This window comes from Phascolarctos cinereus, unplaced genomic scaffold, assembly GCF_003287225.1.
Source record: "Phascolarctos cinereus isolate Bilbo 61053 unplaced genomic scaffold, phaCin_HiC Scaffold_2;HRSCAF=192, whole genome shotgun sequence".
NCBI lineage: Eukaryota > Metazoa > Chordata > Mammalia > Diprotodontia > Phascolarctidae > Phascolarctos > Phascolarctos cinereus.
In genome coordinates, this window is record NW_027555625.1 from 312,514,757 (window position 1) to 312,532,539 (window position 17,783).

At 44.6% G+C, this 17,783-nt stretch overlaps 1 protein-coding gene across 1 annotated transcript in view; it reads left to right on the top strand.

Moving 5' to 3' along the window:
* The first annotated feature begins 1,544 nt into the window (after nt 1-1,544).
* LOC110211382 (sodium-dependent lysophosphatidylcholine symporter 1-like) overlaps nt 1,545-17,783 on the top strand; it is a 46,251-nt gene continuing 30,012 nt past the window's right edge. The window contains exons 1-3 of the mRNA XM_020990632.2: nt 1,545-1,921; nt 6,621-6,740; nt 12,275-12,399. Coding sequence (XP_020846291.1) covers nt 1,850-1,921; nt 6,621-6,740; nt 12,275-12,399 — 317 coding nt within the window. The 5' untranslated portion in view covers nt 1,545-1,849. The remainder of the gene's footprint in view (nt 1,922-6,620; nt 6,741-12,274; nt 12,400-17,783) is intronic.

A 17,783-nucleotide genomic window follows, 5' to 3' on the forward strand; every position in this document is an offset into this window, starting at 1 on the left:
GAAGGAAGGAAGCATAACAACAACAACTGACATTATTCTATCGCTTACTATGTAACAGGAATTGTGCAAAGTGCTTTACAATTGTTGTCTCATTTGATCCGCACAAGAACCCTGGGAGGTGAGGGCTGTTATTACCCCCATTTTACAGATGAGGAAATGAAAGCAAACAGAAGTTAAAGTGATTTGCCTAGGATCACACAGCTAATAACTGTCTGAGGCTGGATTTGAACTCAAAGCTTCCTGACTCCAGGCCTGACTCCACAGCCTCCAGCTCTGTTCAGGTCCTAATCCTTGGAAAAGAGAGAGAGAGAGAGAGAGAGAGAGAGAGAGAGAGAGAGAGAGAGAGAGAGAGAGAGAGACAGAGAGAGAGAGACAGAGAGAGAGAGACAGAGAGAGAGAGACAGAGAGAGACAGAGAATTTCTGGCCAGCAACCCTAAGGGTCTTTCCCTCCCAGTTTCGGTTTTCGTTTTTGTTTTTTATTAAAGGGGCCATCCCTTGACTCACTTCTTAAAGAGGCCTATTCACTAAATGGGTGTTGCCTCACTCAGACTGAGAACCTGGAAAGACTTAAAAGAGCCAAGGTCTCCCAGTGCATCCTGGGCCATCTCCAGTTGTCCTGACTGATATCTGGCCACTGGACCCAGATGGCTCTGGAAGAGAAAGTGAGGCTGGTGACTTTGCACAGCCCTCCCTCACTCACTCAAATCAAAGTCAATTGCAAGTCATGTCATCACCTTGCTGATGTCATTGTCCTGTTCAGGAATGAAGGACAAGCCACACAACCACACACAGGGCCTTGAAAGGACTCCTTGTTTGCCCTGAAAGAACATTCAGGGTCTCCCAAGCTCAGCCTTCAAGGACTAGGTCTCTGAAATCTTTGAACTTGGATGGGACTTGGGGGGAAATGTCTCAAAACTCCTGAATAAGTCTTAAGGCCCCTGGTATCCGGTCAGACTGGAGGTTGGTGATGAGACTCAGGAATGAACCAGAGACACCGTCTCCACAACCTTTATTAGGGCAGCGTTCTCTCCAGTGCCCACTGCGCCCAGGGTGAATCCTGCCCCTCTCCAGTCTCCCCTGTTGTAAGATGGGAAGTCAGTTAGGAAAAGTTCCTGGAGAGATCTGCCCAAGTGATCCAAGGTGCCTACTCCAAAGTTTTACATACCAACATACTTTTCCCTTCAGTTCTCACCACTCCTCCTCCTCCGCCCCCTAGTTCATCATGTCTGTTCCTTCTTCTTCCACTCCTTACCCCACTCCACCTCTGGTGCCTTCCCTCTTCCTTCTGTTCTCCATCCTCCTTACCCTCTCCCCACCTCCCTTTCATCCTCCACTGTCACCGCCACATCCCAGTCTTCCGAGATTTAGGGAAGGCCGAGCCAAGCCAATTACATTAGAGAGAGGGTCACTCCTCGCCGCCGCCACCCCCGCCCCTCCCGGCCCTGGCCCCGCCTGGTCTCCTGGGGACGCCGGGGCAGCTGCTCGCAGGTTATGAACAGAGTAACCCGAGGCGGAAACTGAAACCGGTGGAGGAAGAGGGAGGGCTGGGACTGGGCTGGGGTAGAGGGGAGGTGGGAGAGTGACAGCCCCGCCCTGCTCCCCACTCCTCCTGTGGGCCTGAGTCTAGTAATCTTAGTTATCTTTGCGGCCCGCCTCCGCAGGCATTGTCACGCCGCCGCGTCCTGCGCCCCCAGAGCCCAGCTGCTACTCGCCGTTCCCCTCGGCGATTCTTCTCCGGTTCTTTGCTGCTCCTGCTACTGCTCCTGCCTACCCAGCCCACCCAGCCTTTCCTTCCTTTTGTTTTGCCGCCACCTCCTCCGGGAAGTCCTCCCCAGAGGGGAGGGAAGTATGCAGCCTGCCTGCCAGACGGATGCGAACCCTGGGGAGCCAGACTCTGGGGGCCGCAAGCTGGAGGGCCAGGTAAGATTGAGACACTGAGACATCCAACCCTCCCAGGCTTCCGCCCTCCTTCCCTCCCTACCCTAGCGCCTCAAACTGGAGGCTACTCAGCCTCGATGAGGAGATGTGTAGCGAGTCCCTCCCCACTGCGGTTGGAGGAGGCCGATGGGGGGACTGGAGGAGGGAGAAGATCTGGGGCACAGAGTACCTAGAGCACTGCTGGGGAATGACTTCTTTGAACCTTACCACCCCATTCCCAAGGGGGCTCTAAGGCGAGGCGCGAGGTTCGCAGGAAGGGAGCCCAGGTATTTGGGCGCCCAGAGAAGCAGGAAGCATTGAGATACCCTCTCCAGGGAAAGGGAAGGAAGGAATGGCTATTCCCTAGGAATGGACTGGCAACATTTTTCATCTCTGGGCAGTAGCCAGATGAGATCCTGAAAGTCATCAGGTGGTGACAGAATCTTAGCCCAGCCCAGGGGAAGGTGTCACTAGAGACGCTGCCGATCACATCCCCCTTTGCCAGCTCCTCGGAGTTAAACCTTCTGCTTCTTTTGCGGTTTACCCCATACTTATCTGGAGAAGATCTCAGGCTCCTACCCTTCCCCAGCCACATTTGAAAGGGGAGGAGTCCTTTTTGCAGTCCCATTGCTGGCTCAATAGAGTAAATTTTTCATCTGATCAGGCTTCAGTTCCACGAAATCCAAAAGGGGAATTCTGGCATATTCTGGTGTCCTATGTCACTTGATGCCTGAGAAGATTGGGGGTAGGACCAATGTTGGCAAAGAGAATTATCTCTACGCCTCTCCCCACCTGCTCCCTCGCCCTAACTTTATAGACCAACAAGACCCAGAGATTCTATACTACTCCTGCCAATAATAATTAACGTTTCTATAGCCCAAAAAACTGTCCTGCGAGGAATTAATTATCTGTACTTTATAGATGAGGAAGCATACCCAAGGAGGGTAAGTGGCCAAGTTCACACAGAGAGAGAAGGGCAGAGTCAATACTCCAACTCAGGTCTCCAGATTGATAGTGCAGCCTCTCTCCAAAGAGCTCCCTGGAATCGGCTTCTTATGGAACTGTAGCCCCAAAAAAGGCCTGGACCTGAGGGACAGTGAAAGGAAGCAGAGGACGTGGATTTTCCCATCATCCCTTTTCGGCCTGAGCCTCCTTTCTGTCTACTCTGTTCATTCTCTCCTTGATGCCTTCAAAAACAGTCCTATCTTACCCCGCCAGGAAGCCCCCAAAGCCTTTCAGGACTTCTCCTTTCCCATCCTTTCTTGGCTTAGAGAGTCCCTAGAGGCTGTACTGCCTGACCTGGCTTACCTGTAACACTAGCAGCTCCTCCAAAACTAGGGCTTGATTTCTTCTTTCCTTTGTTTCCCCCTTCCCAGCTTTCCGGTCTCCAGCACAGGGAAAGGGACTCACCAGGTTTATAATATTTAGCCTAAATATATAATATTATAATATTTAGTCTATTATAACATAACAAGCCAATAAATGTTGTCTTCATCATTGTCTCTGTTTAATGTTGCTGCAAAGAAGCTTGTGTGTATTCAAGCATAATCAATTCATTGTGTGTGTATATGCATGTATGTGCATCAAGGTACATCAGTACACAAAGATATATATATATGTGTGTGTGTGTGTGTGTGTGTGTGTGTGTGTCTGTGTGTCTGTCTTGTGTGTATATCTATTCATCATCCTTGTGTATAGCTGCCCATGCATGTATATCTATAATGTGTAAGTATGTGTTTATGTGTTTTTATGTCTACATGGAAGAGGCTGCACAGTAGAGTGGAAAGAGGAAGAGGAGGAGGAATAACAAATTACATTTATATAGCACTATAAGGTTTGTAAGACCTTTTACATTAAATATGTTGCTTTTGTTGTCCAGTCATTTCAGTAGTGTCCAACTCTTTATGACCCCATTTGGGGTTTTCTTAGTAAAGATACTGGAGTGGTTTGCCATTTCCTTCTCCAGCTCACTTCACAGATGAAGAAACTGAGGCAAGAGGTTAAGTGACTTGGCCAGGGTCACACAACTAGTAAGTATTTGAGGTCAGATTTGAACTCAGGTCTTCCTCATTTCAGGCCCAACACTCTATCCATTGAGTCACCTAGCTGCTCCATGTTAACTATATACATCATTTAGTGCTCACAGCAACGATGACAGGTGGTTGTTTTATGATCCTTGTTTTGCAAATGGAGAAACTGAGGCTTAAAGAGGTTAATTGACTTTTGCAAGGTCACACAATCATTTTGAGGTGAGATTTGAGTCCATCTTCTGAAGCTAGCAGCCCCATGTGCACTACATCACACCAACCCTGAGTGTGTACTAGATGGGAAGTCAGAAGAGCTGGGTTCTAATCACTCCACTTTGGTTCCTTGGATGGCCTTTGGCAAGTCACTTCGCTGAGCCTCAGCTCTGTCATCTGGGAAGTGAAGAGGCTGGATTAGATATAATTCAACAAACATTTACAGTCCTCTAAAATTTCTTTCCAAGCACAAACTGTATGGTCCTGTGTCCATCTGAGTCTGTGTTTGTGTTTATGTACACACAATATGTATCATATCATAAATGTATGTATACATATATTCCATATTCTAAGCTAGAAGGGATGTGAGAGACCATCTAGTCCAACCAAGGTGGGGAAACTGAGGCTAAGAAAGGTTAAATAACTTTACCAAGGTCATACAGTAAATGGTAAAACTGGGATGTAAATCCACATGTCTTTTCTACAACACTGAGCTGCCTCCATCTATGAAAGCTTTCAAGTTTATGCCCACATGTATCTGGGGCCCTGTGTGGATGTGTGTGAGCATGTGTGTATTTCTGTGGAGCACTCACAAACAAAGCTGGCCCAGCCTGACCGGATGAGCCAGGATTGGATAACGGAACAGATACAGGAGACACAGGAGTCTTCTCAGCCATGTGTCTGTGAGTGTGAAGAAGGAGGGGTTGGAGTGGAGATAGCTGATTCAGGCCTACATCTCCCTGCTTAGGAAACGGGGCCACCTCAGGGAGGTTGGCTGAGGTGCCAGGTGGGGTGGAGAGAAGGAGTAGGACTCTTACACATGTCCACACACCCGCAGTCATTAGGGAAACCAGAGTGGCAGGGAGCTCGAGTTCTGTGTGATGCCAGGCAGCTCACCGCGTCCCTGTGCTGTGAGCCTTGAAAGGGCCAGGGTGTTGCTTGTTCTCCTGGAAGGGGACACCGTCCTCTGAGTTGGCTGGGCCTCTCCTTGTTACGGAGCAGTTGCCTCCTACCAGGAAAAAGCCTCTACCTCCTGACTTCCTTGGCTTCCTTCAAGTCCCAGGCAAAATCCCTCCTTGTACAGGAAGGCTTTTGTTTCCCTGTTCCCCTTAATCCTATTGCTTCACTCCTGCTTATTTCCAACTTATCTTGTCCGTGGCTTCTTTGTACATACAGTTATGTTATTTCTCCCATAGTGCCTGGCCCATAAAAGGTGCTTAATAGATGTTCACTGGCTGACTGAACCTCTTCAGCCAGAATATAACAATAATATCAAGAACTGTTCGTATTTACAACATAGGTTATGGTTCCAATCTTCTAGGGCCCTTTCTCTCTGCACCCCTCTGTGGAGGGAAACAGCTGGGATTATGATTCCCCTTTACAGAAGAGAAAACTGAAGCTTAGAAAGTGCAAGTGATATTCCCAAGGGCACACAGTAAGTGTTAGTCATATAATCTTCCAGTTAGAAGGGACTTCAGAGAGTCTTTCCAGCTCTTGAGAATGACTTCAACCCCCAACTAAAGCAGGAATCACCTCTACCTCACCCCTGGCCAGTGTTCATACAGACGGCTTCAACACCTCCAAAGACAGAGCTTTCAGTATGCGTCCCAAGGCAGCTAGTTCCACTGTTGGATATCTCTAAGGTTCAGAAATTCTTTACATTGAATCAATTTGCTCTCTTCTAACTTAGCATGGTCGTTCGGTCATTTAAATGTCCTACTCTTCATGACCCTATTTAGGGTTTTCTTGGCAAAGACACTAGAGTGGTTTGCCATTTCCTTTTCCAGCTCATTTTATAGATAAGGAAACTGAGGCAAACAAGGTTAAGTGACTTGGCCAGGGTCACACAGCTAGTAAGTGTCTGAGGCTGGATTTGAACTCAGGCCTTCCTGACTCCAGGCTCAGCATTCTATTCAATGCAGCACCTCACTACTTCAACAGCCATTTAGTCCAACACCTAAATTTTAAGGATGAAGAAATTGAGAACCACATCATTTACCAGACTTCCTCAAAGTCACATAGATAATGAGCATCCAAGGTAGAATTTGAACCAAAGTCCTTAGTTTCCAGAGCCAGAGCTTTCTTCATTATACTATGCTCTTTCCCCTTTGGTTCTAGTCCCTGGGGCTAGGAGGTGGGGATTACAGTTTATCTGGGAAGTTAAAACATATCCCCTCTCCCACAGGTTCTCCCTACATCCTCTCTTCTCCCTGCTAAACATCCCTAGTTTCTTCCACAGACTTGTGACGTAGCCTTTTCCCATGGCCTTGGGGTTCTCAGGCTAGAAGTTCAGTTGGGAAGAAGAAATATTGAGGTGGTGCCAGGTGTTGGCTCAAACAGATCTAGGGAGGGGAGAGGAGAGAATAACAGAGAGTTGTAGTGTTTGGGAGGCATGGGGTGAGAAAAGGGGGCGCTGGAGGGTGGCAAATGCCTATGCTCACTGATCTTCATGTTTGTGCCAGGGGAAACCACGGCTACCCACATCCAGAAAGATCTGCTATGCCCTGGGAGGAGCCCCATACCAGCTGACTGGCAATGCTATTTCCTTCTTTCTGCAGATCTTCCTCTTGGATGTAGTACAGGTAAGAATCCCAAGGGGGAGAAAGGATATGAATAAATGTCCCTTACCTTCCATTTGGCACTATCAGTAACTATATATGTTGAGGACAATGGGTATTGACATCTTGTGATGGGTTCCCAGGTAAGCAGAAATTTAAAGAGGCCTGGGCTGGGAATCTAGAGACCTGGGTTCAGATCCCAGCTCTGCCATTGACTCACTATATAACCTTGGACAGATCTTTTCCCTTCTCTGGGCCTCATTTTCCCCTGCTCTAAATTCTATGTTCTGTGTTCCAAAGACTATTCCAGCTTTGACATTCTATGTACCTTTTTTTGCATCACAGACACCTTTGGCAATGTGGCAAAGCCTATAGATGTCGTCTTAGAATAATTTTTTAGATGCATAAAGTAAAATACATAGGATTACAAAGGAAATCAATTATATTGAAATATAATTATTAAAATATTAAATTTCTAAGTTCACAAACTCATGAAATCTATCCATGGATCCCAACTAAAGAACCTCAGCTCTAAGATCTCTTTCAGTGCCAACATTTTCTATCATAAGGTCCATGCCAGCTCAGACATTCTGTGTTCAAAGGTCTCCTCCTTTTCAGACATTCTGTGTTCAAAGATCTTTTCCAGCTTTGAAGTTCTATGTTTCTGTGATTTCTCTGGTGGAAGATGTCAGCTATGAATCAATTACGTGGAACTTTTAATTTGGTTGTAAATGCAACTGGAGAAAGAACTAGATGCATCTGGCTCTTGTCTTTAAGTGGTATTGTAACTGGTATTGTGATGAAGCCAGGCTCACATTCAATCACAGACTGTTAGAAGTACCAGGATCCTTAGAGATCACCCAGTTCCACCACCTCTCTTCCCATTTTACAGATGAGGAAACTGAGGTCTAAAGAAAGGAAATGACTTGCCCAAGGTTACTCAATGAGTCAACCAATCAAAAAGCATTTATTACAAAAACAAAAGTGAAAGTCTGTGCTCCTTGAGGAGCTCACAGTCTAATGAGGGAAACATGCAAACAATTTCACACAAACAAACTACATACAAGATAAATTGGAAATAAAAGAGGGAAGACACTAGAATTAAGGGGGATTGAGAAAGGTAAGATTTTAGCTAGGGTTTGAAGGAAGTCAGGGAAGCCAGGAGGTAGAGGTGAGGACAGAGAATGGTCCAGGCATGGGGGATAGATGAAAACACTTCGAGTCAGGAGATGGAGTGTTTTGTGAGAGAAGCAACAAATATGCCAGTATCACTTTATCAAGGAGTACAGGGAGCTGGAGTGGGTGAAAAGTATAAGAAAACTGGAAGACGAGGGAGGAGGGCTCAGGTTATGAAGGGGCTTTTAATGACAGAGGATTTTACATTGGATCCCAGAGATGATAGGGAGCCACTAGAGTTTATTGAGTTGGGAGTGGCATGGCGGTGGAGGTACTGGGGGAAGTGACATAGCCAGACCTGCACTTTAGAAGAATCCATTTGACAGCTGAATGGAGGATAGATGGAGTTAGGAGAGGCTTGTGTCAGGCAGGTTATTGCAATACTCTAGGCATAAGGTGATAAAGACCTGCATAAGGGTGGTGGCAGTGTCAGAGAAGAAAAGGGGGTTTATTTGAGAGATGTTACAAAGGTAAAATGGATAGGCCTTAACAACAGACTGGATATGGGGGGGGGTGAGGAGAAACTGAGGAGTTAAGGACGACATCTAGGTTATGAGCCTAGGTGTCTGAGAAGATGGTGGTGCCCTCAGTAGTAATAAGGAAGTTAGGAAGAGGGGAGGGTTTTAGGGGGAAAATAATTAGTTGAATTTTGAATATGTTGAGTTTAAGATGTCTGCTGGACATCCAGTTTGAAATGCCTAATAGGCAGTTGGAGATGTGACTCTGGAAGTCAGAAGAGAGGCTAGGCCTGGATAAATGGATTTGAGGGTCATCAGCATAGAGATGATAATTGAAGGCATGGGAGCGGATGAGATCACCAAGTGAGATGGTATCCAGGGAGAGGTCCCAGGACAGAATCCTGCAGGACACCCATGATTAGTAGTGGATGTGACCTGGATGAAGACCCAGGAGATCCAGAAGGAATGGTTAGATAGGTAGGAGAAGAACCAGGAGAAAGTGGTGTCCTGAAAATGTGAAGAGAAGAGAGTATCAAGGAGAAGATGGTGACTATCAAAGGCTGAAGATCAAAGGTCAAGAAGGATGAGGATTGAGAAAAAGGCATTAGATTTAGCAGTTAAGGGATTGTCAATAATTTTGGAGAGAGCAATTTCAGTTAAATGATGAGGTCATAAGCCATACTGTAAAACATTAAAAAGACAGTGAAAGGGAAGTGGAAACACCTATTATTGTTGTTCAGTTGCATCCAACTCTTCATGACTCTGTACGGGGTTTTCTGGCAAAGATATTAGAGTGAGTCACCATTTCCTCCCCCAGTTCATTTTATAGTTGAGGAAACTGAGGCAAACAGGATTAAGTGACTTGCTCAGTCACACAGCTAGCAAGTATTTGAGGCCAGATCTGAACTCAGAAAGAGTCTTCTCGACTCCAGGCCTGGCACTCTATCCACTGGGTTACCTAGCTGCCCCAAGGAAAGGGAAATGGAAACACCTATTACAGACAGCCTTCGTAAAGAGTTTAGCCCAAAAGAGCAGGGAGAAATGGGATGGATGGAGCAAGTGAGGATTTTTTGAAGATGGCAAAGACATGAGTATGTTTGTCAACAGTATAGAAGGAGCCCGTAGACAGTAAAAGGTTGGAGATAAGTGAGAGAGTAGAGAAGATAGAGGGGGTAATCTGCTGGAGAAGATGGGATCACTTGTGCATGTAGTGAGTGGGCTTTGCCTTGACAAAAAGAAGAACCACCTCTCCACGTGAATCGGAGGTAAAGGAGGAGGTAGTGGCAGAGAGTATTTGGTTGAAACCAGATGAGAAGGAAGAGAGTAGAGGGAGCTCTTAGTGAACAGATTCAGTTATTTTTAGTAAAATATGAGGCAATATTCTCAGCTGAGAGGGTGGGAGATAGGGAACCATGGGAGGTTTGAAGAAGGATGAAAAGGTTTGGAAGAGTTATTGATGAGTGGGAAAGTGAGTCAAATAGGGAGATGTAAAAGGATTGATTGCCTTGCAGCAGTGAGGGACCAGTTGAGGTTATTCAAGACATTTCTAGTGGACTTAGGAAGCACAGTTTCATGATTTTCTCCAGCTTTGTTTAGCAGCATGTGTGTAAGAACAAAGGCAGTACATGGTGGGAATGAGCCAAGGCTAAGGTTTGGCAGAGCAAGACCCAAGATACGGTAAGGGAGCAGCAGACTTAAGAGAAAAGGAAAGCATTTCAATAAGGAGTCAAGATAGGGAAGAGAAGAGAGTGTAGCTAGTGTAGGAATGATGGCCTGAGAGAGAACTGAGGGATCAAGAGATTGACAGTAATAGCATGGACGAAGAATGGGGTTTGGGGTTCCAAAGAAGGAGAGGTGCAATGATGATAGGTTGTGATCAGAGAAGAGAATTCAGAGTTCATGAACATAGAAGTGGTGCATTTGTGGGTGATGGCAAAGTCAAAAGTATGGCCATCTTTGTTTGGACTGAGGTAGGATGGAGGAGTAGGTTATGTGAAATGACAGGCTCTTAAGGTTAGGATATTTGAAGACATATCAGTCTGTATGTTGAACTGTCCCATATTATGAAGAGCCATGAGGTTATGTCCATTGAGGTCCCATATTATGAGGACGGGAGTTGAGGAGGAAAGAAAAATGAAAAGCCAAGCACTGAACCCATTGAGGAAAGAAGGGGGGTGTCTTAGGGGGTCAGTAGATAACAGTTACCCAATTTTGATTAGGTGGTAGATATGGATTGAAACCTCAAAGGAGGAGAGGTTTCTGAGTTATAGTAATAGGGGGAGAAGGGTATAGATATGAACCTAGCAAAATCCTGCTGGAACATTTCTGATCACTGAGGAACCCCTCAAAATTTATCTTCACCAATAAACAATGCATAGACTGTCATGCCCTCTATGCAGCTTTCAGACCCTTAGAGCAATCTACAGTCCAAAATCTTCCCTGGTTGAGCAAGAACCTGTGCTTTCTCAGGGGCTTTTGAAATCTGTCAGCTCCTTTTCTAATGAGCAGCAAAAATGTTTCACTCTTCTACTGGAGACGGAAGCACTATACTCTAATGGAGCGATGGCTTCCAAGGACACCAGCTAGTGTCTGAATTCCCTTATCTTCCCCTTCCCCTCCTGTCCTTCTTGCTTCATTGCCATTTCTCCTTTCTTACTCCTTTCTTCCCTTCTCCTCATTTCCATAATTCCCTCCTTCTTTCCCCTTCCCTCCTCTTTTCTCCATCCTCCCCTTCTCTCCTCCTTTCCCTCTACCTCTTTCCTTTCCCTACTCTTTTCTCATATTCCCTCCTCATTCTTCCTTTTTCCCCTCCTCTCCTTCCTTTGTCCCAGAATTTCTTAACTTTTTTTTTTTTAGTGTCATGGACCCCTTTGGAGGTCAGTGAGACCTATGGACTCTGCCTTAGAATCATATTTTAAAATAGTTGAAAATGCTAAAATTTATTTAGAGGTTACTGAAAATAAAGCTGCAATTTTTATACAACTCCTAGAAATCGATTTTTGGATCACAGGATAAAACTCCTGCTCAGTCCTTTATGCTCTCCCTCCCCTAGCCCTCTGTCCTTCCTCTATCCTCTTCTCTTTTGTTTCTTCTCTCTTATCTCCCTTTCCTTTTCTATCTTCTTTCTTCTTCTTTTCTTTTTTTCTCACTTCTCCCTCCCTTTCCCTGTCCTCTCTCCCTTCTCCCCTTTCTGATCAATTAATTTCCATGGCTCCTGTGCAACTACATCTTTACTTAGTACATCCAATTCCCCATTATCCAGAGGAATTTTTACCACTTTGTGGGTTTTTCCAGGGCAAGGAGTTCCTTCCAAACTGACTGGCATTTTTTTGTCCTGACTGTCCCACCACACACACCTCCAAGAGCAGCACAATCTACCTGTGCTTAATCACAGAATGGTAATTTTTACAGCTAGTCCAGCTTCTTCTTTCTTCTCTCTTCCTTCTCATACGGCTGGAAGGAACCTGAGAATATAGAACACGAAGTGTCAAAGCTGGAGGGACATTTGACTTAGAATGTGAGGGCAGTAAGGAACTAGCTAGTCCAATCCTGCCCTTTTACAGACAGGGAAACTGAGGCTGGGGAGACAAAGTAAATCTAGGAGACAAAGTCAACTGGAAAGTCAGTGACAACCAGGAATAGAAACTAGACCTTTCCCTTCTTCTGTCTCCTCTTCTCATATCTCATCCTTCTAATTTGTATAACATTTGTATGACAGAGCTTTGCAGAATACTTTCACTCACAAGAAAAGAAAAGTAGGTTGTCATCTCCATTTTAAAGATGGGGAGACTGAGGCTCAGACAACTGAAGTGATCTGCCCATGATCACGCAGCAAGTCAAGGCCAGCTCTCTTGTCTGTTCCAGGGGGACTATGTCGGTTGTCCCCCGGTGACCCAACCCCAGTCTCTCTTCATTTCATTCCAGCTGGATCCCTTCTGGGCCTCCTCTGTTATCTTCATCGGCCGAGCATGGGATTCAGTAGCTGACCCCATTGTTGGCTTCTTAGTGAGCAGGAGCCCTCGGAGGAAGTGTGGCAAACTGATTCCATGGTGAGTGAGCCAGATCCTGCAGGTTGGAAAAAGCAGGATTCCAGGTCCTTCCCTGCTACTGAATGCTCAAAGACTGAGTCATTTCAACAAACATTTATTAAGTGCCAACTGTGTGGGGAACACCAAGCTGGTCCCTAGTAGACATTAAAAGTTTAAATGAGACTTAGGCCAATCTAGGGGGGGAATAAGACACACACATCGTAAGACATGTTAGGTGCATTAAAGAGAATCTAGACATAATGCTGTGGTTATTGACCAGAAGGATTAGGAAGGACTTCCCGGAGGAGTTCGCATTTCAATTGGGCTTTAAAGAAAAAAAGAAAAATTAAATAGGCAAAGTAGGAAGGGAGCATATTCCAAGCAGAGGGGAAACCCCAAACAAAGGTTCAGAAGCACAGGGTGTTTGGCTGGGGCATAGAGTGTGGTTATGGGAATGCTATGAGATAATACATAATGATAGGGTGGCACCAGTTTGTGGAAAGCCTTGAATGCCAGGCAAAGGAGTCTGAGCTTAAGGCCCTGAACACCAGGCAAAGGGGTTTGAGCTTAAGGCCCTGAACACCATGCAAAGGAGTTTGAGCTTTAATCAGCAGACAAAAGAAAAACAGTAATGGATTTTGAGTTTAGATTTGACACTGGCTATTTCAAAACACTCAATTAAGCAAACATTTATTAAATGTCTGTGTTCAAGACCCTGTCCTAGGTGATGGGAATACAAAGCAAAGACTGAAAACACTACTTTTAGCAAGGAGCTTATATTCTTTTGGAGGATATAACATGGAAGCAGATACATAAATACAAGATGAATTAAGGTGAGAGAACATTTACAGGTAGGGTGATCAGGAAAGAGGTGGTCCATGAGCTCAGTCATGAACAAGGCTAAGGATTCTAAGAGGCAGAGGTGAGGAAGAAGGACATTGGCATAGTTGGTGCCAAGGTTTGGCACAAGGAGATGCCATGTCAAATTCAGGGCTCTTCCTAATTGAGGTGTGGGATCAAGGATGCCTTGTCTGGGGGAGGCTTGCTTGAGCTCTCCTCCAAACCCCTGCAAATACTCATAAAAAATGGCTCTAAACAAATTCTGAAGCAGCAGAACCCACAAAAAGACAGAGTGAAACAAATTTCCAGCCCAAGACAACCTGGATGATTGATCAGAAAGGTGTATCGCACCAGGCTGGGAGCGCAGCGCAGCGAGGCGTGGGCGCACAGCCTGCCGTGAACCTGGAGCAGGCCTCAGAGGACTGAATCTCGGGCAGCTGTGGAGGTTTCCAGACTCCTCAATCCACCAATGCCAAAGACAACTTAGAAGGTCAGTGGGAAAAGTCTGTTTCTGTCGGTGCTGAGAAAGGAAGGCAGCATTTCAGCTCCTTTCCCCAAGAGCATGGCGCTGGGGGGGCAGCTGCTTCCCAAGCTTCCGGCCCACAGACTGAGGGGGAATCCAGTGGCTGATCAGAGAGGGACTGCAGGGATCTCTTTGCCAGTGCTGAGGCAGGAATCTCTTGCTTTGCCCGTGTTTGGATCTGGGTCACAGTTCTGGGGCATGCTGGGTGAGGAGGAGCACTGGCTTGGTGGAGCTTGTAGTGGATTGTGAGAGGACCCCTCCTCACAGTTACAGGACAGAAAGGAGTACTTGTAGTCACAGGCCAGGAAAGGAGTAAACACCTCGCCCCTTATCATACCACCTTGGAAGAACTGAAAATTTACAGGGCCCTACAAGTATCTCTGAAAACAGCTGTACAAACCCCGAAGCTTGGGACAGTACATTCTCCACATTGGAAGCAGACTCTTACCTTAACAAAGAGTTTAAAACTCAAGTAATTGGCTGGGATCATGAGCAAGCAGCGCAAAAAGAGTCAGACTATATTATCTTACTTTGGTGAAAAAGAAGATCAAAATATACAACCAAGAAGACAACAAAGTCAAAGCTCCTACATCCAAAGCCTCCAAGAAAAATATGAATCAGTCCCAGGCCTTGGAAGAGCTCAAAAGGGATTTTGAGAAGCAAGTAAGGGAAGTAGAGGAAAAACTGGGAAGAGAAATGAGAGTGATGCAAGAAAATCATGAAAAACAAGTCAACAGCTTGCTAAAGGAGACCCAAAAAAATACTGAAGAAAATAACACCTTAAAAAATAGCCTAACCCAAATGGCAAAAGAGGTCCAAAAAGCCAATGAGGAGAAAAATGCCCTAAAAACCAAAATTGGCCAAATGGAAAAGGAAGTCCAAAAGATTACTGAAGAAAATACTTCCTTAAAAATTAGAATAGAGCAATTGGAAGATAGTGACTTTATGAGAAATCACAACACAGTAGAACAAATCCAAAAGAATGAAAAATTAGAAAACAATGTGAAATATCTCATTGGAAAAACAACTGACCTGGAAAATAGATCCAGGAGAGAGAATTTAAAAATTATTGGACTATCTGAAAGCCATGATCAAAAAAAGAGCCTAGACATCATCTTTCAAGAAATTATCAAGGAAAACTGCCCTGATATAGTAGAACCAGAGGGCAAAATAGAAATTGAAAGAATCCACAGATCTCCTCCTGAAAGAGATCCCCAAAGGAAAACTCCTAGGAATATTATAGCCAAATTCAGAGTTCCCAGGTCAAGGAGAAAATATTACAAGCTGCCAGAAGGAAACATTCAAGTACTGTGGAAACACAATCAGGATAACACAAGATTTAGCAGCTTCTACATTAAAGGACCACAGGGCATGGAATATAATATTTGGAGGGCAAAGGAGATAGGATTACAACCAAGAATCACCTACCCAGCAAAACTGAGTATAATCCTTCAGGGGAAAAAATGGTCATTCAGTGAAATAGAGGATTTTCAAGCATTCTTGATAAAAAGACCAGAGCTGAATAGAAAATTTGACTTTCAAATACAGGACTCAGTGGAACATGAAGAGGTAAACAGGAAAGAGAAATCATAAGAGACTTATTAAGATTGAACTGTTTACATTCCTGCATGGAAAGATGATATTTATAACTCATGAGACCTTTGTCAGTATTAGGGTAGTTGGAGGAAAAAAATTATATGTATGTATATGTAGATAGATAGATAGAGGGCACAGGGTGAGTTGAAGATTAAGGGGTCATATCTGGAGAATAAAATTAAGGGATGAGAGAGGATTATACTCGGAGAAGAAGAAAGGGAGAGGTAGAATGGGGTAAATTATCTCACAAAAAAAACAGAAAAGAAAAGTCTCTACAGTGGAGGGGAAACAGGGAAGGTGAGAGGGAATGAGGAATCTTATTCTCATAGGATTTGGCTTAAGGAGAGGAATAACATACACATTCAATTGGGTATGGAAATCTGTCTTACCCTACAGGAAAATAGGGGGAGAAGGGGACAAGAGAGCAGGGGATGATAGAGAGGAGGGCAGATTGGGAAAGAGGGTAATCAGAAGCAATAATACTTCTGAGGAGGGACAGGGTCAAAAGAAAGAATAGAATAAATGGGAGGGCAGGATAGGATTAAGGGAAATAGAGTTAGTTTTTCACAACATGTCTACTATGGAAGTGTTTTGCATAACTGCACATGTACAACCTATATTGAGTTGCTTGCCTTTTCAATGAGGGTGGGTGGGGAGGGAGGAAGGAGAAAATTTGAACTAAAGTTTTAAAAACACATGTTTTAAAAAAAATGTTTTCACATGCACTGGGAAATAAGAAATACAGGAAATGGGTACAGAAGTCTATCCTGCTCTACAGGAAAATAGAAGGGGAAGGGGATAAGAGAAGGAGGGGGAGAGTAGAAGAGAAGGCAGACTAGGGAAGGGGTATTCAGAATGCATGCCATCTTGGGGTGGGGGGAGGGGTGAGCAATTTGGAACTCAAAAACTTGTGGAAGTGAATGTTGAAAACTAAAAATAAATAAATTTATATTTAAAAAAATTTTAAAAATTTTAAAAAAAAGGATGCCTTCTCTGGGTTGGACCCAGGTGACTGCTCAACCACAGGAGAAAAGACTCAAACTTTCCCAAGAATAAGCAGTCTCACCAAACAGGGACATGGCAGGATGAAACTGCATGCTCAAACTGGGCCTCTCTTGTCCCTTCATACTCTTGATTGATTCACTCTGGCCTAGGAGTCAGGAGAAATTAATCCTAGTAATTAATTTATTCATTGGATCAATAAATATTTATTAATTACCAACCTTACCTACCATAGGCCAGACACAGTACAGGGTGCTAAGATAATACAGGTTTACATAGGAGATAGGGTCCTTACAGCCTAGTAAGGAGATAAATACAGTGGTACGGTTTCACCAGAACCCAGAGTATAGGTAGTTATTACATAACTGCATTAGAAAGGTACAAAGCAAAGTGCATTATGAGGTCTGAAAGGAAAGTCTATTCCTGATTAAAGAGATCAAAGAATACTTCATGGAAGTGGTATTCAAAGTGGACTTGAATTGAAACTGGGCTTCAGTTTTCTTCTCTGTAAAATGAGGCACCTAGGCGGTATAGTTGCTAGGGCTCTGGACTTAAGAGTCACCAAGACCTGAGTTCAAATTCTGCCTCAGCCACTTACTAGCTCTGTGACTCTGGGCAAGTCACTTAGCCTTTCTTAGTCTCAGTTTCCTCCTCTGTAAAATAAGGATAATTATTGCAGCTACTTGATAGGATTATTGAGAAGATCAAATGAGATAATATATTTTAAAGTGCTACATAAATGCTAGCTATTATTATTAATGAGGGGGTTAAACTAAATGAGCTTTGAGTTCTCTACCAGGTCAGACAGCTTATGATTCTTTGGGCCTCAGTTTTCTTACCTGTAAATTGGGGATAATAACCTTGCTCACCTTGAAGTACTGTTATGAGGAACACAATGGAGGCAAAGCCACACAAATATAAGTGTAAGTTGTTATAGCCCAGTGGGGTTTCCATGAAGGGTATTTTTCTGGCCAAATTCCAAGAGATGTTTTAGTATTAGAAACCTCAAAGTCCTCTGACGCTGAATGGTATCTTCATAAAGCCAGCTCTGGACCTGAGGAGCTTTGTGCTCAAAGTTAGGAAAGCTCAGCTGTGGCATCTGTGGCTCCCCTTTTCTGGATCTCAGCTGCCTCATCTACAGTCAGTCAACATTTATTAAGCACCTTCTAAGATGCCAGGCAACTATGCTGAGCACTGGAGATACAAAAAGAGGCAAAAGACAGTCCCTGCCAGAGGGCAGCTGGTGGCGCAGTGGATAGAGCACTGGCCCTGGAGTCAGGAGGACCTGAGTTCAAATCCAGCCTCAGACACATATACTCAGACACATAGCTGTGTGACTCTGGGCAAGGCACTTAACTCCAACTGCCTCACTAAAAAAAACCCAAAAATACCCAACAACCACAAAAAACAAACAAACAAACAAAACACCCAGCCCCTGTCCTCA